The sequence below is a fragment of the Chrysoperla carnea genome, chromosome 3, assembly GCF_905475395.1.
Source record: "Chrysoperla carnea chromosome 3, inChrCarn1.1, whole genome shotgun sequence".
Lineage (NCBI taxonomy): Eukaryota > Metazoa > Arthropoda > Insecta > Neuroptera > Chrysopidae > Chrysoperla > Chrysoperla carnea.
In genome coordinates, this window is record NC_058339.1 from 14,110,944 (window position 1) to 14,137,326 (window position 26,383).

General features: G+C 28.8%; 1 protein-coding gene across 1 annotated transcript in view; it reads left to right on the top strand.

Moving 5' to 3' along the window:
* The window catches only part of LOC123295139, a 57,038-nt gene extending 33,365 nt beyond the window's left edge, over positions 1 to 23,673 (top strand). The window contains exon 2 of the mRNA XM_044876370.1: positions 22,513 to 23,673. Coding sequence (XP_044732305.1) covers positions 22,513 to 23,534 — 1,022 coding nt within the window. The 3' untranslated portion in view covers positions 23,535 to 23,673. The remainder of the gene's footprint in view (positions 1 to 22,512) is intronic.
* Positions 23,674 to 26,383: the final 2,710 nt, after the last annotated feature.

Genomic DNA, 26,383 nt, shown 5'->3' on the forward strand with positions numbered 1-26,383 from the left:
ACAATTGACTGAGTTAATTGTTGAAATACCATGCATAGTCAGTGTTGATTTCTTTATCACATAACACATACAAACATGTGACACATACATAACTGATAATCAAGTATAGTACATATTATAAAATTTCCGCCTAATTGGCGCCCTCACGGGTAAACAGTGATGTTTACGAAAAAATGTTTCAAACAAAAGTTGTTTAATTTTTGATAAGGAACATTTTTTAGATTTAAACTTTTGTTCTATCTCTAACGGTTTACAAGATGGGTCCTACGGACCCAAGACCCAATTGACCCATATTGCTCATTTACGAACTTAACCTCAGTTTTTAGGTCCTGAGTACGCTGTAAAAATTTCATCTTTATATCTCTTTTCGTTTTTGAGTTATCGTGTCCACAGACGGACGGACGGACGGACGGACGGACAACCGGAAATGGACTAATTGGGTGATTCTATGAACACCTATACCAAAATTTTTTTCGTAGAGTGAATATTTTTAGGCGTTACAAACTTTGGACTAACCTTAATATACTATGTATATTTCATATATACATGGTCTAAAAAGTACATTTTTTGACTGAGTATTCTAACATAGCTGAACAAAAAAGTCAGTCGACATAAACTGAAAAAGCATTAAGAAGTATTTGATCCGTTACCCATTCAGTATCTTATCAACGCTGACGATGGAATCGCAGCTGTGTCAATATTGCTTGCCCTGACTTGATCAAGACTGGATATGCCAGCCCTCGGTCAAGGCTAATGAACTAAGTTTGTAATTAATTTAAATAATTAACCCCCGAACTGAAAAAAGGGGTGTTATAAGTTTGACCGCTATGTGTGTGTGTCTGTCTGTCTGCGGCATCGTAGCGCCTAAACGGATGAACCGATTTTGATTGATTTGGCTTCGTTTGAAAGGTTATTTAACGGAGAGTGATCTTAGCTATGTTTCAAGTGCGAGTTTAGGATTCCGTACACTGCAGAATAAGGTACACTGCAAATATCGGTGTAATAAATGCTTTATTACATATTTTATGTGTTCCAAAAATCACTTCTTCTTTTCTTACACAGCGATGTGTTTGGAAAAATTTACAGCTTCTCAAATCTTTATTTATTTACGAATAAATATTTTGATATATATTTTTCTAGAGGACTTTCTGAATTGTATCTTCTTTAAGCCTCTTTCATCCGAGGATTATAATTAGGTCTAATTAGCATGTCGGTAAGATATTAAATAGCCTACATGTCATTTAAACGATATAAACAAAGAACTTTTAAATTGGTTGTAACAATTATGAACTATTTAGTTAGTTTTAATGTTCAATATTATTCTATCTAATAGCTAGAATGGTTGCAAACGATGATGTTGGTCTTTATTTTTTTATCTGTCGCATCCATTATAATTGGTCTATCTGTCTATTGAATACATACAATTATATATTATTATTATTAACTATCTGATACAAAGTTTCAATTTTTAACTCGAGAAACGAAATAACAATTTTTATTATATTTATACCTTTTGAGATAAATCGAAATAAAAAATTTAATTATATTTTTTTAAATTATCTCCTGTGAATGTTTTTCATAAATTTGTAACTAAGTTCACGCAAAAAAAGCAAAGAGGAACATTTTGTTGCCGATTATCAACAAGAAAATAGCTAAAAAATTCAGCAAGAAATATTAAAGATAATCAATAAAATCATACAGTAGTTTAATATTGAAAAAATAAAAGAGTACGGCCAACTCCGTTAGGAACGAATTTCCTTACGAAACCTGTACAAAAAAGTAAACGTTAAACTTTATCTTTTTAACAATTTTATTAACTTACTTTTCTAAATCTGTATTATATATATATATAATTAGTTTTTGATTATTCTCCTAAACAAAGATATAAACTAATTAATTAGCTATAAAAGTGTCAAGTAAATGAACATACAGTGGTTGCCATGGATATGGGACACACACACAGCATATCTCCCATGCTTACGTGACGATTTATACCAGTTTGTTCACCATGGCGAGCCGCGTTAAGGAACTTCCTTCCAATAAATGTAATAAAAATTAAGTATATGCTTATTTTTATTTAAAGAAAATGTCAATGGATACAATTTGACTTTATCAGAAGGGTATTAGTCTGGTACCCCAAGATCGATGCCAGTACGGCTTGTTTTATATACATGTAATAATTTAATGAATTTAATTGAATGACGTCACACCTAGTATGTTATATTATTATTTTATAAAGCTGGTAGGTCCATCCATGCTATATAAAGTGTATTATAATCTAATAATTGTTAAGAACGTCTATATTGTAATTATTTATAATTTTTTTATTATGTTTGTGTACAGGGATCCTCAAATACATATATTTCATGAATGTTCATTTAGCTATAGACGGTTCCACCAGAATATTATACAATAAATATTATTGGTAACTTATTTTATCCTAAATAAGGGCTAGAATTCTTGTGGAAAATGGCTCTCGAAATTTTTATAATAAATTTAGCAAATCTTTTAAATAGTAACATGAGAAATTTAAAACAAAAAAATACAAATGTTTTGGTACGAAACCCTAAACTTGCACTTGAAACATTGCTAAGAACACTCTACATAAACTCTAAGCTAAGAACACATCCATTAAATTACTTTGAAACAAAAAAAAAGAATCAATTCTCTCTGTTTATCCGTTTAGGAGCTACGATGCCGCAGGTAGACAGACAGATACATAATATATAGTGGTAAACTTATAACACCCCTCTTTTTGGTTCGGAGTTAAAACCAGACTGTGAATTACATAATAAAGATCAAAAGGTCTTTGTTTTTGAGTATGTTCTTTTTCTCATGGTGTTATTTCGTCTGGGATTTTTGGAAAGTTATATTCAATTTGGAGCATGTACAAAAAGATGAAAAGAATTGTGCATTTTGTCTACGAATACAGTTCGTAACGAAATCAATTACTTCTATCGTAACAAATGTCGCTTGATGTTTTGGTGTGGTAAATTGGTAAAAAAAACCACACAGGAGCTGTTGTTTACTGGAACTCGTATAATAATACTTACGCTACCTATATTCAAAAAGATAATTTCTCACAGCAATACAAAACAAGTGAAAACAAACAATTGACTGAATTAATTGTTGAAATACCATGCATAGTCAGTGTTCATTTCTTTATCACATAACACAAACATACATGTGACACATACATAACTGATATTCAAGTATGGTACATACTATAAAATTTCCGCCTAATTGGCGCCCTCTCGCGTAAACAGTGATGTTTACGAAAAAATATTTCATGCAAAAGTTGTTTATTTTTTGATAAGGAACATTTTTTACATTTAAACTTTTGTTCTATCTCTAACGGTTTACAAGATGGATCCTACGGACCCAAGACCCAATTGACCTATGATGCTCATTTACGAACTTGACCTCACTTTTTACGTCCTGAGTATGCTGTAAAAATTTCAGCTCGATATCTTTTTTCGTTTTTGAGTTATCGTGTCCACAGACGGACGGACGGACAACCGGAAATGGACTAACTAGGTGATTCTATGAACACCTATAGCAAAATTTAGTGCGTGGCATCAATATTTTTAAGCGTTACAAACTTGGGACTAAACTTAGTATACCTTGCATATTACATATATGCATGGTATAAAAACATACATACAAAACCGCATAAATATAATTATAATTATCAAATTCTTTGACTATGATGATGTCAAAATTGTGTTTTAATATAACGGTAAACGATATTTAAGTATATTTTTTTGTAGAATTTTATGATATATTTATTTGTATACATATTGCATGCATTATTACTTATTTTTGGTGTTTTTTTATTATTCAAACTTGTAATTTTTGACTTATAAATAATAATAGTGAATAACACCATAGCTTCTAAATGTTTTTGTTCATGTAACGATGTATTATGATAAAGTCGACATGGACAGTTCATACATTTTAAAGGAGACAAAAGTGTCGTGGTCATATACTTTACAATAGAATAAAAAATTTTTAACAAAAAACAAACCGAATTCAAAAAAAAGAAAAAAAAAAGAAAACCGACTTCAAAAGAAAATCTTTTCCAAAACAAATTAATATGCACAAAAAAGTAAAAAGTAACGATAATATAATTCAGTTAAAATTATTGTTATTTTTGGAGTCGGTGTCAGCCAAGGCAACAGCTCTGACAGAATAGTTTGCTACATTAGCTTGACTGACACCGACTCCAAAAATAACAATAATTTTAACTGCATTATATTATCGTTATTTTTTTCTTTTTAGTGCATATTAATTTGTTTTGGAAAAGATTTTCTTTTGAAGTCGGTTTTCTTTTTGTTAAAAGTTTTTTTATTTCGTGATTTTTAGTGAATTTGAAGTACACTTACTAATTTTTCACTAAAAAAGAATCATCGAAATCGGTTGACGTGATATTGAGTTATTCGTCCTCTTGTCGTGCATAATGAATGCAAATTTAAGACTTTTTTGGTTTTCTCATGGATGCCGTTGTCAGAAATAGACCAAAATGAAATGGAACCACACGGGAAGCACAAGTTTTCAAATAGAAAAAGAATCATCAAAATCGGTTTACCCAGTCAAAAGTTCTGAGGTAACAAACATTTAAAAAAAAAAAATACAGTCGAATTGAGAACCTCCTTTTTTTGGTTTGAAGTCGGTTAAAAAATAATGCAGTTACAAATATTGTTATTTTTGGAGTCGGTGTCAGCCAAGGAAACAACTGTGACAGAATAGTTTGCCACATTAACTGTAACAAGACTGCTAACAGTGACAATATGCTATTGAATTATTGTTATTTTTTATGTTTGATTTTTAAACATTTCTTATTGTTCTGATACAAATTCTTGTAATTATAATTTGATTGTATTAATAAAAAGACAACTAAATCTTTTAAATACATTTTTTTCACAATGGATGATAGATAGTGTCAAGAATATTAATATTTTATTTTTATGAGGTATGTTGTTATTCTAAACTCACTTGGGTAACTCGTTTTACTAAGGACTCTACGAAAGATCTCATGGTCGACAACTGTTCTTCCAGGAAATCGATGCGCGAAAACCAACGAAATTCAATATCTGATGTTGATCTGAAGTCAAAAGCCATTTTATTGTTAACTTCAATGTCTTTGTGCTACAATTTCAAACAACAAATGAGATATTGAGCTGAAATTTGTAACGCGTATTCGAGTATGACATAGGTCAATTGATTGTTGGTTCGTAGAACCCATTTTGTAAACCATAATGGAAGGTAAAAAGCTTGTTCATCATGTTGCTTATAAAACAAGTAAAAGGAGCAAAACTTTCCCATTTTCTCCAAAACTCTAAAAAAATACGTAGAGTTTTTTTATTACAATTTCACACCAAACCTCCGATAATATTAAGAGAGGTCAAAGGGATCAATTTTCTGGAAAATTTTCTAGAAAATCAAAGCAAATGGCGGCCAAACAGCCTTCATAAATTTTTCAACACTTTTTACGAAACATAATCTCTATTTCTATGTGTAACCAAAGAAAAACTTCATAGAAGAATTCTGTTTAGATTTTTAATATCGTGCACCACTTTAATGATAGCTAAGTTGGCTATAGGCGATGAAGTTGTTAGACAATTTTAACTTAAGAATAATATTCTATAGACTTGTAAACATTCTTTCAATATGTTAAAGACATTAACGCACGAAATGTATTGATGTATTAGTATTAGTAATTATTATTCAGAGTGTATTCTTTGAAGTATATTTGGCATGCAGTGATTTTTGTCCATCAATAAGAGATATAAACCAAAATTATAAAAATACCTATACCTATACTTAAATCTAACATTGATATCAATAATTTTGTGCTGATCCTGACTTTTCAAGGTCTAAGAGATGGTGCTTTATCATGCTTTTTAACTAGTAGTGCGAAAGATTCTCAAATCGTATGTCTGTTTATTCAATTTGCTATGTGCGGTCAAAAGACTCAGCATTGAAGATTAGTAAACAATATTCTAAAGATTATAAGACATAAGCACACTCTTAAGAATGATTGAATTCTACAATCACGATTAATAGAAGTATATAAATTAAATTTGTATATAATTTAGTGGTCGATACTATAATTATTAAATATATTATACCTTACATTTTATATTACTTGCAACTTGTAAATAATCTTCTATATATATATATCTATATATAAGCGATTTACCACCGATTGACTCATCACGAAATCTCCGAAACTATCGGCCCGATTAACTTCAAATTTCGCATACTTACCTCTTTCGTGACATAGACGTTCACTAAGGACGGATTTCACGGATTTCCTATCCCAATGTTCGAAATTTGATAATTTTATGCAAAATTCGCAACCTATCTTTCCTCGTTCCATAATGGAGCCATGTCGAATAAGCCACCTCGGAAATATTTCAATTTTGGGATTTTATACCTTCTCTTACTTAGGATACGAGATCCTGGTGCAACACGGAAGAAAGGGCGGCATCTTTGCTTGGAATTTATATATCCTTGTAGTCACTTCGTGCAGATTTTTCCTTTGCATCTCCCGTACCAATACGTTTTATAATAAATTACTATAATGTAATGTTAATATACTTTACAAACGTAGTATTACACGCAATTTCTAATAATGATTTTATTTTAAAAAACTTATACTTAAATTGTTTGTTATTTACTTACTGCCAATACAAAATTGTGGGAATTGTATTAAATAAAGTTATTTTATTATTAATACCTTTGTACATTATGAAGTTCTTTTCTATGATTTTATTTAGAAATTTGTTTAGTCAATAAAAAAAACTGTAATATTTAAATAAATTAATATTATTGTATTATGTGTTAAGTGTGTAAATACAATTAACGTTAATTAAAACCGCACTTTAAATTTAATAACCATCATATTATTAATTAATAAAGTTCATTAACATTATTACATATTTTATATAACACTATAACGTTGACATAGGGGAGAATGTAGTTCCAGAGATCAAAATTTATATTTCTGCATGTTTTTTCAAACCATCAAAGAAAATATTACATTTGAAATAGTCTTTATCTTTTCTACAATATAAATGAAAAAACTGCAATCCTTGATACAAGAGGTGTTTCGTTAATAAATTAATCCATGTCGTAAATAAAAATTGCACAAATCGAAAAATTTATTTTATTTCCAATTTCGATAAAACTCAGTATATAAGGTAATTTTGACCCAAAAAGTACCAAAAGCAGGTGCATTTGTTGATTGGTAGAATAGTTTTTGAGATACGGACTAAAATCGATCCAAATACTGCGATATCTCAGAAATAACCCAATCATTAAATTAATACTGATTTTTCAAAATTTCATCATCAGTACAAAAGCAATAGCTTTATTACCTTCAGCAATTCGCCTTTGTAGACATCTTTTGTTTTTTCATTCAATGAAAAGATTATACATTACAATTATTATAATTTAATAATTATTACTATTTTTCGTTAGTTTTAAAAACGTGGTATATTAAAGTTTTAGTTAACACGTGTTCAAAATTGTTTAAAAACTTAAAATCTAAACATGAGTAATTACTTTTATATAGAGATCTAAAATGTAATCACTTCATACATACAGTCAGTCACCGGAAATTTGTTTCATTTTTTGTTCTATCCATAAAAAGAACGATTAATTTTTTTTTTTTATTATAGTAACCGTATGAATTACATGTGTTAGTTTATTTACTTCCGAACTCAGACCGGAGTATTGAAGAAAAAAAGTGTATATTACAGAGATTTAAGGATGTATGAGCGTGTGTATGTTCTATTAATTTTAGCTAAACAAAAATTGGCAGTCATAGGGACTGCCGATAGAAGTGAAAACTTAGAACTTTTAGTATAATAATTGAAATTTCATAATATTTGAATAAAAATTGTCAACATCAATCTGGTTTTCACATCTATTGATACTCCCAGCAACAATTATATGCATGTTTATATGGTTTTTTATTATTTAAATATATTACGGGCTGTACAAGATTATGACAAAATATAAATACAATTCAATTGATATAACAATTAATATACAATCATATGATTTGTGGATAGTCTTTGTATTTACATAAATTTCAATGTACTTGTTATATACGCTGCACTAATGTTACACAATACGTCATCTGTATAGCTACAGATAACGATATATATCGGTAACGCGAACATAAAACATTTTCCCCTACCCAAAAGTGTCCAACGTCGCTAAAGAAGTTTTCACTTCAAAAATTTTGAGCCTTAAAATCAAACATTGCTGTCATGCTCATACATCCTTAAGAAAAATAATAAATTTATAAATAAATTTAAAAAAATGTACAAAAATCTTAAATTACTCTATCGTGCTAATGCAGTATATAATAGAAATAACATCTGGCAATAATATATACTAACTTACGGTCTGAAAATAAAATTAGGAGACACGACAAATTTATAATGTTCACAGACAACATATTTTATGAAAAAAATGCATTTTAAGATTTCGTTAGTTTAATTATAGTTTTTAGTTGACAATATACAGAGTTCTTGTTAAACGGAATGCCAATCTGCATATTATATTTATTTAATGCCTACTTTAAATTAATTTTATGTGGGGTGTAGGTGTTTTCATTAGCTTCGGTAGAGTAAGATGTATATATTATCATACGGTAGAGGACAAAAAGTTCATAAAAACGGTCTAACACTATTTTTTATCCTAGTTTTGGAGATAAAGTTCAAAAACGATGCTAATGGTAAGTAAATATTTTTTATGAATTTTAAGTGAGATAACTTAGACTAAGATTTTTCATTTTCAACATATGCCGAAAGTTATATGTTGAAATGAACTTTTATATTTGTGTAAGGAATCTCAAATTAAATTGAAAAAAATTATTTACTTACCATTCACTCGCATCTCGAAAACAGTTTTAGATCACAGAAAATGTACATTTAGCTATTTTTCGTAATTTCGAGAAAAGAATTTAAAACTTAGTTTTAATTAAAAAATAATTTATTAACGAGTATTGAAAATGACTGATTTGCAATGTTTGTATTTTTTAAAAATTCTGAGTTGAAGTAGTTTCTAGAATAGATACGCCAAATGTATAATATACTTAAATGAATTATCTTCTTCGAATTAAGATTCATGCAAAAATTTACTGTAACTCGTTTGATTTAATACCACATTTTCCACCGTGCGCTGATTTGAGACGTGTATTGTATTTTAAAGAAGTTACTGACACTCATTCGCTTTTAAACAAAAGAAAATTATTTGCACATAACCCTATAGTTTTTGTAAGAGATACGTCATTTTAAGTCAAAAAGTGTGAAAAATTTGAAAATTACGTGAAAATTTTTCATCTTTGACCCCTGGTTTTTGTCGAATATGTTTCAAAAAAGTCCTAGTATAACCACGTTCAAATTTGTATCGAATTACCAAACACAGTGTACACTAACATTAATAGAGAATTTCATTTCAACCAATAGAAAGAAACGAAAAAATCAGTCAGAAAGTCCCGGGTTCTGTTTAATTTTTTTGTGTCTTTCTATTTTTATACCATGCATATATGAAATATACATAGTATATTAAGTTTAGTCTCAAGTTTGTAACGCTTAAAAATAATGATGCTAGGAAAAAAATTTTGTCATAGCTGTTCATAAAATCACCTAATTAGTCCATTTCCGGTTGTCCGTCCGTCTGTGGACACGATAACTCAAAAACGAAAAAAGATATCGAGCTGAAATTTTTACAGCGTACTCAGGACGTAAAAAGTGAGGTCAAGTTCGTAAATGAGCATCATAGGTCAATTGGGTCTTGGGTCCGTAGGACCCATCTTGTAAACCGTTAGAGATAGAACAAAAGTTTAAATGTAAAAAATGTTCCTTATAAAAAAATAAAAAACTTTTGTTTGAAACATTTTTTTGTAAACATCACTGTTTACCCACGAGGGCGTGCAAATTTTATAGTATGTATTAATATAGGAATATCAGTTGTGTGTGTGTCTATTTAAAAATGTGTTTGAGATTGATAAATCGTGACTATTTCTAAATTTTAATTGTAACCATCACTACTTTTGCTAAATAATTTTAACAAAATTAAAATTATCTATGATCAGATGATATTTTTTACATTGGATTGCATGTTAAATGTAATGGTCTGCTTGTTGACCCAGAGAAAGTGATAATTGTTGGTTGAATAACGATCAACGAATCTTTTTTACATTCCCCTTAGCCTTTAGCTTTTTGGTGTAATTTATAAATGTTAATACTTACTGTAGGCGTAGTTGTTACTGTATTTGTTTCTATAATTGCACTTGAAAATTTCTCTTATAAATGAAATCTCTCTTGTTATTATTTTTAGTATAAAATTAATAAAATAATTTTTTTATAAATATTTTTGTGTAGTTGATTGTTGTATGAAACCATACAAAAGTTTAAGATATAATTAACTTTTTATGATCTCTTGAACTTATGATTATAATTATAAATTGTAATCGAAGAACATCCGTCCATTTATATCTAGTTCCTATTGGAATTGACTAATTAGTTGATTTTATGAACACCTTTAACAAAATTTTGTTCGTAACATCAATATTTCTAAGCTTGGAACTAAAAAAGTATCCCTTGATTTATATTTCATATGCAGGGTGTTCTATTATTAACTGCAGAACTTTCGCTTCCTGAATAAGCTAGGAAAAAAAAGGAAATTTTCTTTACCAAATTTGAATCTTAGCCTAATATACGAGATAATTATCCTACTCTTATTATAATCAATTAATAAAAAATACATTCTTCAAAATCAAATCCATCCAATAAAATACTATTTAAACAGAGGATCTGTTTTATTATAGTGTGGAGGAGTGACCTAAATGTAAAATTATTACAAAAAAAACTCTATTTGGCTACTTATATTATTATAAAAAATAACCCATAAAAACGAAGTACCTATTATCACACTCTCTTTCTTTGTAAATTTAATTTTGTACGCAACCTATCGTGCGAATATCACATACCTTAAGCATCTATTTGATCAAAACGGACCATAGTCCTATTGCCGCTAATTCATTGATGATCACACACTCTGATTGTAAACATACAAGTCACTATAAGTGAAAAACTAATGTAATAAGAAATTTTCAACATCAAAAAAAGAAATATTATTAAAAATTGAATTCATAATTATGATTGGTAATAGTTTAAAAACTGTTTTATGGAATCGATTCCGCCTTGCACTAACTACGTGCTTTTAATTTTGTAGAAATGCACGTGTATAATTCTAAATTTATCTTATTTTATTTATATATTAATAATCGTGTTTATTTTATAATTTTATTAATATTAAACAAAAAAACTTATTATTATAAAATACATGTTATTGGATTATGTTGACGATTTGACTTTTAACAAATCAATATATTATAGTGTGTTCATTATTTATTTTAATATCAAAATTAAATAAACAGTTAGTTTATAAATAAATTCAAATATTTATTTGAGTTTATTTTAAAATAAAATGGATCTAGGATCTCATCGAGTGGTAAAGTATCTTCCTAATATAGCCTATATTAGTCTTTAGGTCAAAAAAACTCTAAAACGAAATACAGTTTAGGCTACGTACACACTGAAGAAAATAATAATTTATAACAACTCTCCAAAAATACTACTATAGAAGCTATGACTTTAATTTCGCATGGCATATGTAACTATGTTGTAAGATTGCAATATAATGGCTTAACTTTGTTAATTGTTTATTATCAAATTAAAACATTTGTGCCTCTAACTCATAAAAATTTTCAAAGTGCCCTGAGAGGGTGGCCCCCCCTTTGAATTGGAAAATGACCTGATACTTTTTTATTCAGTACATTATAAAGAATCATTTTTTGATAAAATCGGTGGACGGCGGAAATCAGGAAATCAATGAGAGTAAATATTTATATAAAACTATATGTTAAAAATTTTTAAAGTCCCCTAGGGGGTTGTTTTTTACTTTGAATTGGAAAATGACCCAATACTTCTTTATTCACTACGTTATAAAAAATCATTTTTTGATAAAATCGGTGGACGGCGAAGACCACTTTTCAGTTATGTATATTTAAAAAATTTTCAAAGTGCCCTGAGAGGGTGGCCCCCCCTTTGAATTGGAAAATGACCTGATACTTTTTTATTCAGTACATTATAAAGAATCATTTTTTGATAAAATCGGTGGACGGCGGAAATCAGGAAATCAATGAGAGTAAATATTTATATAAAACTATATGTTAAAAATTTTTAAAGTCCCCTATGGGGTTGTTTTTTACTTTGAATTGGAAAATGACCCAATACTTCTTTATTCACTACGTTATAAAGAATCATTTTTTGATAAAATCGGTGGACGGCGAAGACCACTTTTCAGTTATGTATATGTCAAAAATTTTCAAAGTGCCCTGAGGGGGTGGCCCCCCCTTTGAATTGGAAAATGACCTGATACTTTTTTATTCAGTACATTATAAAGAATCATTTTTTGATAAAATCGGTGGACGGCGGAAATCAGGAAATCAATAAGAGTAAATATTTATATAAAACTATATGTTAAAAATTTTTAAAGTGCCCTGAGGGGGTGCCCCCCCCTTTGAATTGGAAAATGACCTGATACTTTTTTATTCAGTACATTATAAAGAATCATTTTTTGATAAAATCGGTGGACGGCGGAAATCAGGAAATCAATAAGAGTAAATATTTATATAAAACTATATGTTAAAAATTTTTAAAGTCCCCTAGGGGGTTGTTTTTTACTTTGAATTGGAAAATGACCCAATACTTCTTTATTCACTACGTTATAAAGAATCATTTTTTGATAAAATCGGTGGACGGCGAAGACCACTTTTCAGTTATGTATATGTCAAAAATTTTCAAAGTGCCCTGAGGGGGTGGCCCCCCCCTTTGAATTGGAAAATGACCTGATACTATTTTATTTAGTACATTATAAAGAATCATTTTTTGATAAAATCGGTGGACGGCGGAAATCAGGAAATCAATAAGAGTAAATATTTATATAAAACTATATGTTAAAAATTTTCAAAGTGCCCTGAGGGGGTGCCCCCCCCCCTTTGAATTGGAAAATGACCTGATACTTTTTTATTCAGTACATTATAAAGAATCATTTTTTAGCCAAAAAGTGGACGGCGGCTTACATTTTTTTTTAATAATTTTCAGTTAATAACTAGTTGAAACTTCAGTTACATCGTTATTCATGATATTTGATACCTCATAAACACAATCCATGAGGTTTTTCGCAAAATGAGAGCGGTTTCTTTCATTTTCCTTTATTATCCGATTTTTTTAGCATCTTTTACTGTACTAATAATCTAAATCTTTCAAAATTATTTTGTACGATTGTAGACCAGTGCCGAAGCCTTCAAAAATGATAAAAAATGAAAAAAAATTACAGTAGGATGAAACCCATTAGAAAAGCAGGGGAATATGATAAAAATGAAAGGAAACATAAATTACGGTCGATCCGAGTTCGGGAAGTGGGAGGGGGTGAGCTTTTAAGGGTAAAAAATGGTTTATCTTGATTTCCGGCAAAACTACAAGTCCTATGGAAAAAAGTTAAATGGCAAAGTTGTAGGCAATAAAAAGATCTACAACTTTTGTATTTGCAATTTTTTCACATAACCTCAAAATTTAGGTGAAAAATTCAAAAAACCAAGTTTTTGGTTTTTTATTTATATCTTTTTCAAAAAATTTTTTTTTTCTACGAAATTTGCTGAAAACTTACCTTATTATGTCCCAAATACACTGTAATTTATTTGATTAAAAATATTTATTTTTTCGCTTCATTTTAACTTAATATCAAAAAAACACCCTAATTTTCAATCGAAAATTCTGACGTCAAAATATCAGCTTTTTTCAAAAAGTTTGGGGGCTTTTTGTTCGTTGAAATATCTACTTTCTGATGGTGTAAAAAAAAATATACATTACTATAGAAAATATTCTTAGAAAATGCAAAAAATTGAAAACACCTTTTTTAATTACTATGTACAATTTCATCAAAAAAATGTGATTGCTGCAATTTTTTTTAGTTAAAAAGTTTATTTTACTCGATATTCATGTCATATTGGAGCAATTTTCAGAACCATGACAATTAGTGCATAAATTTATGCATTTTAAACCATGTTTTCGGCAGCCACATTTTAAACTGTTACATCCAGTTTCACAGCTGCAGCAAATAGTTTTGAGCAATACTTCCGGAATTAAATCCTTTTCTGTAAATTTGGGCATAATGCCACGCTGATGTTGCTTCCAGCCCCAATCTGTTGCTGTCAATTCGTATTGCGTACAAAATAATTAAAAGTTTAATGAAAAGATTACAGTCACAAGGATTTTCCTGTAAACAAGTTGCAGAAGATGCTGATGCCGACATAATTAAGACCTCGATAGAAGTGGCCAGAGATACTAATAAAACTGTTATAGTTGTGGGTCAAGATATTGATCTTTTGGTTCTTTTAAATCAATTAAATTCAAATAATCATGACATTTATTTTCTCAAACCAGGCTCTGGAAATGGAAAGGATCTATTTTTCACGTCTAATAGTTTCAAACATGAATCCTTCAAAAATGTTGTTGCATTTCTGCATTGTTTTTCTGGTTGCGATACAACATCTGGATTTGCCGGAAAAGGAAAGAAAAGTATCGTTAATTCTATATTAGACGCGAAAAATTTGTCAAATTTGGCCAATGTTTTTTATAAAAAAGATGAAAGTAAAGAAAATATAAAAAAAAATGGATTACAATTAATCAAATCTATTTATAAATGTAAAAAAGAAAAAATAACACTGAATTAATTAAGGTTTCAAAAATATCAATTTGCAAAAATTAAATCATCTTTCATTTTGGCAAACCTTCCACCCACAGAAGGAGCAGCAGAACAACATTGTTACAGAGCATATTATCAGCTTCAAACTTGGTTGGGTAACGAATTGACAGCAACAGATTGGGGCTGGAAGCAACATCAGCGTGGCATTATGCCCAAATTTACAGAAAAGGATTTAATTCCGGAAGTATTGCTCAAAACTATTTGCTGCAGCTGTGAAACTGGATGTAACAGTTTAAAATGTGGCTGCCGAAAACATGGTTTAAAATGCATAAATTTATGCACTAATTGTCATGGTTCTGAAAATTGCTCCAATATGACATGAATATCGAGTAAAATAAACTTTTTAACTAAAAAAAATTGCAGCAATCACATTTTTTTGATGAAATTGTACATAGTAATTAAAAAAGGTGTTTTCAATTTTTTGCATTTTCTAAGAATATTTTCTATAGTAATGTATATTTTTTTTTACACCATCAGAAAGTAGATATTTCAACGAACAAAAAGCCCCCAAACTTTTTGAAAAAAGCTGATATTTTGACGTCAGAATTTTCGATTGAAAATTAGGGTGTTTTTTTGATATTAAGTTAAAATGAAGCGAAAAAATAAATATTTTTAATCAAATAAATTACAGTGTATTTGGGACATAATAAGGTAAGTTTTCAGCAAATTTCGTAGAAAAAAAAAATTTTTTGAAAAAGATATAAATAAAAAACCAAAAACTTGGTTTTTTGAATTTTTCACCTAAATTTTGAGGTTATGTGAAAAAATTGCAAATACAAAAGTTGTAGATCTTTTTATTGCCTACAACTTTGCCATTTAACTTTTTTCCATAGGACTTGTAGTTTTGCCGGAAATCAAGATAAACCATTTTTTACCCTTAAAAGCTCACCCCCTCCCACTTCCCGAACTCGGATCGACCGTAATTTATGTTTCCTTTCATTTTGATCATATTCCCCTCCTTTTCTAATGGGTTTCATCCTACTGTAATTTTTTTTGGTTTCAAAAATTATCTACTCTGGTCTATTGGTGTCAAATATATTTTAAAGATTGTTTTTATAGGTCAGTATTACTTTTTTCTGTGGGTTGTCGGCTTGCTATTTGCAAGTAATTTAATCCGTGAATGTACCGCCTACCGATTGCTATTGTCGTCATTTAATACATTTCATAATATATATAAGTTAAACAAACGATTTTAAAATAAGTATAATAACCATTGATGAAGTTTTGTAGATAAATCTTAACAATAGCGGTTTGTAAATGTTAATATTCTTTGGACGCCTCATGTTGTCTGAATTCAGTTTACAAGAAGGGTCAAATTACGAATTTAGGTGTCTCTTTATTAGTACTGGCGCAAAGCCCTTGTTCATGGCCAAGGTCCAGAAGAATGCCTTGACAAACATCCAAATTTATTCGAAAATAATAGTTTTGGTATCGGGTAACCTTAAATAGTCTTTTTTAAAACTTGTACCTAGTAAAGTAATAATGTAGATGATATAAAGATATTATTTTAAGTAAACCTAAATTCACTTGTGCAAATATTTAAATAATTTACTTTTAAAAAGATCTAATGACACCATCTGTGTTTTCAACCGGATGAATTAACTTCCTTATTGTGTGCCTCTGTGTGTATGTATGTGGTTTAATGAACATGTGTATGTTGTTCATATATCTATACGAGTATCTACACAATAAAATACTATGGTTGACCCCTATGGTTCTTTTTACAAAAATTGTTCTTATTGTGCCTATATAAACTTAAAATTGGAAAGAAATTTGAAATTTGTGACAAAGTTTTCAGGGAAAACCGGGCTCCGAATTAAATTTCTTTCGAAGTTTTCCAAATATCTTGGTCCAAATTATTAAAAAATACTTATTTTAACATCTGAATGTAAGAATATCTTCTAAAATAAGCCATGAAAATATTTATTGGGAACCCTAGTATGTACCATAAGTATGTGTAAGTGTATGTCTTTCGAAGTTTTCCACATCAACACCTTTGTCCAAATTATTAAATAATACTTATTTTAACATCTGAAGCCATGAAAACATTTAATGGGAATCCTAGTATAAACCATAAGTATGTGTAAGCGTATGCTCTTATATCAACTTATATTATTAAGAGCTTATCTACTAATGTATACACAGTGGTTTAAAATAATTATGCCATCCGTGAAAATAGAATACTAGAATAAAAATAAGTGTAGGGAAAATGAATTGGACGCAAAACCGTGTTAAAATAGTTGGATGAAGCAATTTAACGATTTTTGGTCAAGATTGAAAACTGAATGTTGAATATCTGTATTTCAAGTATTTCATTCTTTATATTGTCTCACTATCAGTGCAGATTGTGACGTTTTAAATTGCTTTGCCAATTTTTTGCCATGATTGTAAAGAATTACAATCATTAGTACACCTGGAAGCCTCTTTTGCTGTCACAACGTTTCTGAATATATGAATGCTCTTGTCCTCAGCTTAAGAAAAATGTTGCTCGATATGTTGTCTCAAAAAAGTTTTTCTGTGTCTCAATAATTCAAATTTCAAAACTGATTTCTCTCAAGCTTATACTGTCTATAGGTTATTAATGCCTAATAAATTTGTTCTTAAGTTCGGGTATGTGATATGTCGATTAGATTGATAATACAGCCAAATTTCATCCGATCTGAGGGTAATTTTATTTGAAACCCTCTAATTTTGGGTCAAACTTTTCATTTTTGTTATTTATATTTCACTACCGTTCACCTTTGTGCTAGATTTCGAATCCATGGCCATACTTTATTAAAACCTTTTAAAAGGTTTAATTTGAAAAGTATGACCCAAATTTAGTAGAATTCAATACTTGGTTTATCAAAATAATTTGGTTTGTCATAATTTGGATGTGAAATAGAAAAAGTATGGTTATTACTGAATAAAATCTTGAATCAAATGTAATATTCGAGTTCATTTTTAGATCCGTAGTGTAAATGATGGTATTATATTAACATATATTAAAATAAAATATATGCACAATTTATTAAAAGGAATAATGATAATTTATTACAATAGATAGAGGTACATAAATGACTGCATGTATACTCAATCATTATTATGTCAGTGACCATAATACAAACATACTCTTATAGAAGAGTTCGTTTAAGTACCGTCTATATTTTATTCTGAAAATGTGACACTAATAGTTTTAATTACAATGCTAATTTCTTCAGTAACTGTATAAATATAAATAATAATTATTATTATAATAATCACTACTATTTCTGACCTTTTTATTATACCCCTACGCGATCAAGAGTTGTTTCTTCGTTCAGCTATGATACAAGCTGAAATATGCTCGCTATTTGAATGTCATAGTATTCATGACCACTAGGATATTTTCTTGCCACCCTTCCACACATACTAAAATAGCAGCTAAATATCACCTCCCAGTCTCCATTTGTGCTATTTTTTGTACTATTTTGAAAATTTTCCGAAGTATTTTCTAGAAATACTTTTTTTTTTCGTGTTTTGCAAAAATTTGTCATAAGGTCACTAGCAGAAGTTACCCACAAATTTTCATCCCTCTATCTTTTCTATTTTTGGAGAAAATGAACACCAAAGTTTTGCCTTAATTTACCTTCTCACAAGAAAACAATGCTGTTTATGAAAAATTTTATCAAACTAAAGTTATTTTTTGTTTTTGTAAGGAACATTTTTTACATTTAAATTTTTGGATTATCTCTAACGATTTTACATAAGTGACACTCAAAATTTTAACATTTCTGAAAACAATCAATGTCAATTTTCCAAGCATCATATCTTAAAAAACCGTTCAGACACTCAGAGCTGTAAGTTGGCTTCAATTGATCAAATTTATGAACTGCAAAAACTGAAAAAATCTAAATAACAAACCAAAAAGCAAAATTTCTAGTTATATTGTTTGTTAGGCTGTTAAGTATACCTTGATGTTATTAATCAATGGTTGTCGCAAATCCAATATCCTTAAGAAATAACAAATATCGCACACACATACACCTAACATCAGCCTAAATGTACATACATTGTATTGACAATGAAACGTAGAGGAGATAGGTCCTTGAAAATTTCTTGTTGATTTTTTGTGTCCTTTTGCATGAACTCATCAATGGGATGTTAATCATTAAGTTGTTTGAACATATTCAAAATGTATAAAGCCAATTAAAAAAGAAATAATTAATGGATATGATATAAATAAGTATTCATTACATATAATTATGTTGTCAACAAAGACCCAATTAATAAAAATTACTAAATATTATTGATTTAGTTGCCAAATTCACAAATATATTATCTCTTAAAATGTACATACTTTTTTTTTTTTTTAAATATTGCTATTAAAAAATGATAAAACAATTATTAACTAAAAATATTTTAATTTCAAAAACTTTCACTTATGATGCGTTCATTTTTTCCGTACATAATTTTTAGTAATAATAAAAATCTTCTCCTTATTAAAATTTTTTTTTATACCATGCATATATGTCATATGCATGGTATACTAAATTTAGTCCCATGTTTGTAACGCTAAAAAATATTAATGCTATGAACAAAATTTTGGTATAGGTGTTTATAAAATCACCTAATTAGCCCTTTTTCGGTTGTGTGTCCGTCTGTCCGTCTGTCTGCCAACACGATAACTCAAAAACGAAGAAAGATATCAAGCTGAAATTTTTATAGCGTACTCAGGACGTACAAAGTGAAATCAAGTTCGTAAATGAGCAACACAGGTCAATTGGGTCTTGATCTCTGGGTCCGTAGTACCCATCTTGCAAATCGTTAGAGATAGAACAAAAGTTTAAATGTAAAAAATCTTCCTTATAAAAAAAAAATAAATCTTTTGAAACATTTTTTCGTAAACAACACTGTTTACCCGTGAGGGCGAAAATTAGGCATAAATTGTATATTATGTATTATATGAGAATATCAGTTACGTATGTGTGACATGTATGTATGTGTAATGTGATAGAGTAATCAACACTGTCTATGCATGGTATTTCAACAATTAAATCTGTCAATTGTTTGTTTTCACTTAATAGTTTGTGAATTGATATTAATTATTTAAATAAAAAAAAAAAAGAGTTTTTTTTTAGTGAAATTCATGAAAAAAACCGCTTTTGATATGTGAATTAAAAATTTTTTATATAATTAATATGTAAATATTATATTTTCAAATGTCTAAGCAATAATAATTAATTATTTATTAAAACGTCTTGTTTTGGAAACTTAAAGAAAAAAAAAACCAAGATGATAATTATTAATTTATTATTTTTTTATAGAGAAGAAATTTTATTCATTTATAATACCACAATAATTAGTATAGGTTATTTGTTTGTGGAATTGTTGAGATTGACTGAATCTATAAATGCTATGAGAATAAAGTTGTAAATATTACAATAAATTAATATTATTTTAAATTTTAAAATTTTATAGCGATCTTTAAATTAGTTTTAAAAATTTTTATTTTTTTGAACCAAAAATCAAACTTGAATGTGGAATCATGGTCCCGGAATTAAGCACATAAGTGATAGCTAGCCAAAAATTGACATCACAGCTGAAAAGAATGACCCAAAATTACTGCGTTTCAAAAAAACTTACAATAAGATCGGATCAAATTTGCTTGTGTTATCAAAAAAATCAAACTTTTTAACTTTATGACGTCTTGGGTCAAACTTTCCAAATTTGTGGTCAAAATTAACATAGCTCTATTAGATTTCAAGATTGTGGTGGCCTGGTATCCGAATTAACCATATAAGTGATAGCTAGCAAAAAACTGACATCACAGCTGAAATGAATGACCTAAAATTAGTGGGTTTCAACAAAAATTCCATTAAGATCGTATCTAGTTTGCCTGTGTTATAAAAAAAAATCAAATTTTTTAACTTTATGACGTCATCAGAATCCAAAAAATTTAATTTTGCTCTATCACATCCAAATTTTAACCAATTTTTTATAAACCAAGTTTGTAATCCTACTAAATTTGGGTTGAAACGGCGATTTATGTTTATAGAAACAATGCCATGCATGCTTAGATAAAATCTTTAATTGTCAATAACTTTTCAAATTTAGGTTAAATTACATCCAGTTAGCCCCAAAAACAGAAAATTTTTGTAGTTTAACCAAATAGCTGAACGAAAAAAGAACTCATGTGTATTATTATTTTAATTTTCGTAGGTACATAAAAAAGATATAAAAATTTCTGGTAAATTAATTTCTATAATAATTATAGTTTTATTAATAATTTTAGACACTTTTTGTTAGTCATAATATAACCTTCATAATAACAATTTATTTACTTGTTATTGGAATTCAGTAAAAAGGAACTAATATGAAATGAAATTGTCTGACGACAAAATAACTTATTTTATTACTTACCAAAACTGCAATAATTTTAGCAATACAAACTCTATTAGTAGAAAAAAAACCAATAATTATAAATAATATCGATCATCATGGCCAAAGTTATTGTAAACTAAGCCTACAGAAAACTCCAGAATTTATTTGTGGAAATTTAAAAAATTTCATATTCCACCACTTTGATTTTGAATTTTGAATAATCATTATGTTATCATCTACACAAGACGATTTTAAAAAAAGATTCCACTCTTATGTTTCGAAAACAGGATTGAATATCAGAAAACGTGAAAACCCTTATCTGCTCATTTTTAGGATCAAATAGTTCAAACAAAAGTTTCCTTTTCTGCAAATTCTGCAAAGAATAAGAATCTACTTAAAAAATAAGTAGTTTTATTTTTTAAAACACTGTTTGATACAGGCCAGTCCGTTTCCGGATAAAAAAAACTAAAAACTGTATTTTCATTCCCCCTTAAAATAAGCAGATGAGTGTTTTTTAGTTTAGGTACTGATTTTTATTATCGCTTGAAAAATATTGACGTGGAAAGTTTTAGAAAAAATTACTCCGCAAAAAGGAGGGAAAGATTTATGTTATAACATCAATTGCATATCTTAATACTGTACAAAGTAAATAAAAACGACATTTCCTGAAAAATAAATGTCGGTTAATTAGTTACTCGTATATGTAGTAATTATTAAACAAAAGCTATTCAAGTTAATTAGCAAAAAATATTTCCCATTTTAGTGTACTATAGAACGGCCCAAGAGCCTGAACTATTTTTCCCGAAATAATATTTAATTTTATCTATATAGATTCTATCTGATTTTCATCAAATGTAAACAATTTTCCTGGTTAGAATCAGTAAAATAAAAATAACTACTTTGAAATTAAATATGGTAATAAAATAATTCTTCTTAGATCGTTTAAACAGAAACTACGTACATTAATTTTTAATTGAATTAGAAGAAAAAGTATTTTATGTTCCATTCATGGAAAGTCCATGGAAAAATTTCACACTCTTACGCTGCTTTATACTATACTATATTTATATCTTAGCTCGTACTCGTAATATGGTATTGCTTTTATTTATTTATTCTTTGAGATTGTAAAAAAAATACTACAATTCCAATAATACTTTCAATAAATTGACCGGAACTTGATTGATTCAAGGTAAACATGAAAAAGTATGCATGTGCATTGCGAGTAGATAGCAAAATAAAAACTTTTTTTTTAAAAACTATTAAAAATAAATAATTAATAAACTTCATGTAATTAATAAAATTTTTTTATTGTTACAGATAGTTGTGAAGAATCACAATGTTTAAAATGTGGTCCAGCTGGCTGTATGAAATGTCCACAGTTAATTGTATTTGCAACCAGACAATGTGTAGAAAAATGCCCGTTTGGTTATTCAACACAATGGAGTCGTTTAGTTGATTATATGGGACAAGTTTGTTTCAATACAGGCCATATATGGGGTATATCTGGTGAAACATTCGCAATATTAACTGGAATTGTACTTGGTGCTATACTATGTGTCTTTATAATAATTGGCGGTTTAATTTATATGCGATATCGTAAGCGAACTATCATACAATCAACATTATCCGCAGCGGAAAAATTTAACGAGGATACCCAAGAAAGACGTGATTTTTTAAAACAATTAGAATTACTACGACCTCATGCATATACATTTTTAGATATGTTAAACGACACACGACGACAAATCCGTGAACTATACAATCGTAACGATCATGCAGGTGTAGCAGCCTACAAACCAGTGGTTCGTGACCTAGCTAAGTTGCTTGTATTATTAAACCGTACACCAGATCAAATATACGATGTGCCCAATGATTGGGAACGTTTATCGATGTGGGCCGAAAAATTATTGAAACGATATAAACGAATGAGTGATTCGTCGTCGACAACACAACAACAAGTTGCACAATTAATTAACTTTTTACAAACACCAAATAATAATTTAAATCAACAACATCACCAGCGACATAGTTCAAGTACAGAACCAAATAGTCAGTTTACTACATTATCGACATTTAAACCTGATCAAAGTATTGTTGGTTCACAATTAAGTTTAAAAGATGCCGTTGTACAAAATTATAATAGTAGATATGTTGATAATAATCAAATGTTGGAGACTCCGCTAAATCCATCGTGGGAATTCCCAAATTATTCATTAGTTACAATGGGAACATTGAATTGGTCTCGGAGTAAGGATTATTTAAACAATGGTAATTGGTTCGATGATGACTTTTTACAATTAGGGTATCGGCCACAAGATGAAATTACCACAGAATTATAGCGATTTCGATGAATAAAAATGTAATTATGTAATTTTCGATTTTCGATTAAGAATGAACTTTAAGTAAAGAGAAATAACGGATATTATTCGAATTTTTATAGTATTTTTCTTTAAAAATTTTTTGTTGTATTTAAAAATGAATGTATTATTAATGTTAATATTTAATTGTTTAGAAACCAAACATATTTACTAGTCATAATCATAATTTTTGTCATATTATTGTAATATATATTAAAATATGAATATAAATAAATATTTTTTTTGTTTTTCTTGTATTTTATTTATGTAATACTTGGATTGAAAGCTGGATTTTTGGATGAATTTTCTATTTGTGGTTCTAAACAAAATCCCAAAAGTTCACATCGATTCCGTATGTAGCTACAAAAGTTACCCGGGGTCTAATATCACAACACACGATTTTTTGCAAATATTTCATTAACGGTCACTGTTATCGACGAAATAGTGTTTATCAAATTTGTATATTAGAAAATTTTCTACAAATAACATGCATTAACTTTACTGGATAACTTTTATAGCGGTATTCGGATCGATGGGGACTTTTGGAATTTTGTTGGGAGCCACAAAAAGAAGGTTCATGCAATCCAGCTTTCCGGGAATTTTTTGGAACTAAAATATCTTTATTCTTTATATTAATAGAATAAGAATCGTTGAACGATTTTCTCAAATATGCAATATACTTAGTAACGGCAAATCAACAACCCGAAAGATGTAAGATTTAATATTTGGAAAAAAATACACAGAATTTGGCCTTATCGAATAATAGCTGGCAAAAATGTACATATAATTCGGTTGCATGCTTATTACTCACGGAATAGTAGTATACTTGGAGTACATTTCTAGTGCTTACTACCGGATGTGGTCTCTTACAATCCTTTTACAGCCAGTTAAAAATAAATGGGATTTATTTCTAAGGTATCATATGCTAGTTGCGAATGAGAATATGGTTCTATTTGCTAATAATCAATAAAGTGTTGATTAAATGAAACGGTCAATGTTAAAGTAGACTTAAAAATTATTTAATTGGCAATGGTATTACGCATACGTTATATATGTATAATTTTTTCGATTATATGACAAACACTACATTTACGTCATACAAGTTGCCTATTTACTATAGTTATTTAAGTCAACTATAATATTGACCCTTTCATTGAATTAACAATTTATTAATATTTTATTGTACTGATAAGTAAGTGTTAGTAACCAAAATTTGAACTTCCATTCGTTGTATCGTATAAAACTAATTCAATTTATTAATTTACTACCGTATTAGCCACAATATGGTTCATAATACTTTTTTCAGCATATTAGAGAAACTGATTACATTAGACAGTAAATGGTTTGGTAAAAATCTTTTAATATCGTTAACCCAACATGAAATATATAAAACCCTTACCGAAAATAAGCTTATACAAGCATTTTAACTTTTCGAGAATATATTCTGATATCATAATATAATAAATTCCCAATTCATTTATAATTACTAAAATCTAATTAAAATTATAATTCAAATCAATCCCAATAATTAGATTTGTATAATAATCTAAAACTGTCTCTAATATATATAAGATAAGATGTAGTACCATGAATACTATGCACTTGGATTCATTCTATAGTTTCCCGATGGACACATTGCCTATGTGATGGACAAATTGCCTATGTGATTGACTCATTGTCTATAAATTATCAACTAATAAGCCAAGATACATAGGGAAAGTGGAGAAACAGCACCGATTTTAAGAAAACTTTTTTTAACGTGTTCATAGGACCCCAAGGAGCATTCAGCCAACTTAACCTAGTCAGAAGAGGTCAAGAGGAATCAGCGAGGGGCATAAGTTTGCTTAAATTTTTTTGAAATGCTTCTTTTGGCTTATAATTGTCATCTAGTAAGTATTTTTGGTCGCTGAATACGAATCAGATGTCAGGTTACACCAATTCTGTCATTCGTATTCGTGGAATACTTCTATATTGCAAAAATCGTGCCATTTTTTACCCAAAATTATTCTTTTGGTATGAAAATAAAAAACTGAGTATTTATCGTCCAAACTGTTATCTATAAGATATTTTTGGTCGCTAATTCCGAAACTGATGTAAGATTAATGAATTCTGTCACGTATTCCAAAAATCGTGTCATTTTTGCCAATAATTCGGCAAAATAATTGTTTGTCGTCCAAACTTTTTTCTAGGAGGTATTTGTGGCCGCTGATTACGAATTCGATGTCCACATTAGTGAATATTTATGAACACTTAGTTTGCCGTTTTCGTGGCTAAAAAAAACTGAAATTTTTATAAAATATACGATAAATACTTAATATGCAGTTCTTTAGCCAAAAAAGCGCAACTTTTGGCTGTGCTATATATGTAGTTTCACTTAACCAAATTATTTTCATGCTGACAAATTTAAAACAGATCATATACGGTGGGGCGATTTTAGGTATACAAATTAGGGTGTGATTCATGGTACTCATATAATTGATCATTAGTTTTTATCAAAAGTGCCTACTAACAAGGTGATATTTAAAAAAAATGGCTAGAAATACATAAATGTCCATTTAGAACACTGGTTCTACACTCGTCCATACTTTGGTACTGCACATGTAGGTATGGTATATTACCGATATGTGTAACATATGTAGATTCCTGTTATTCCTGTATTTATAATAAATGAGATCGAACGAACATACACACTACTTGGTAGAATGGTAAGTTCGATATGAGAACAAAACAAGATGGAATGTGATAATCTAAAGTTGTTAAAATGAGATGCCATTGTTAATAATACTTGATATAATTGATGTAATTTGTCATGATAAAAGATAATTCAACTA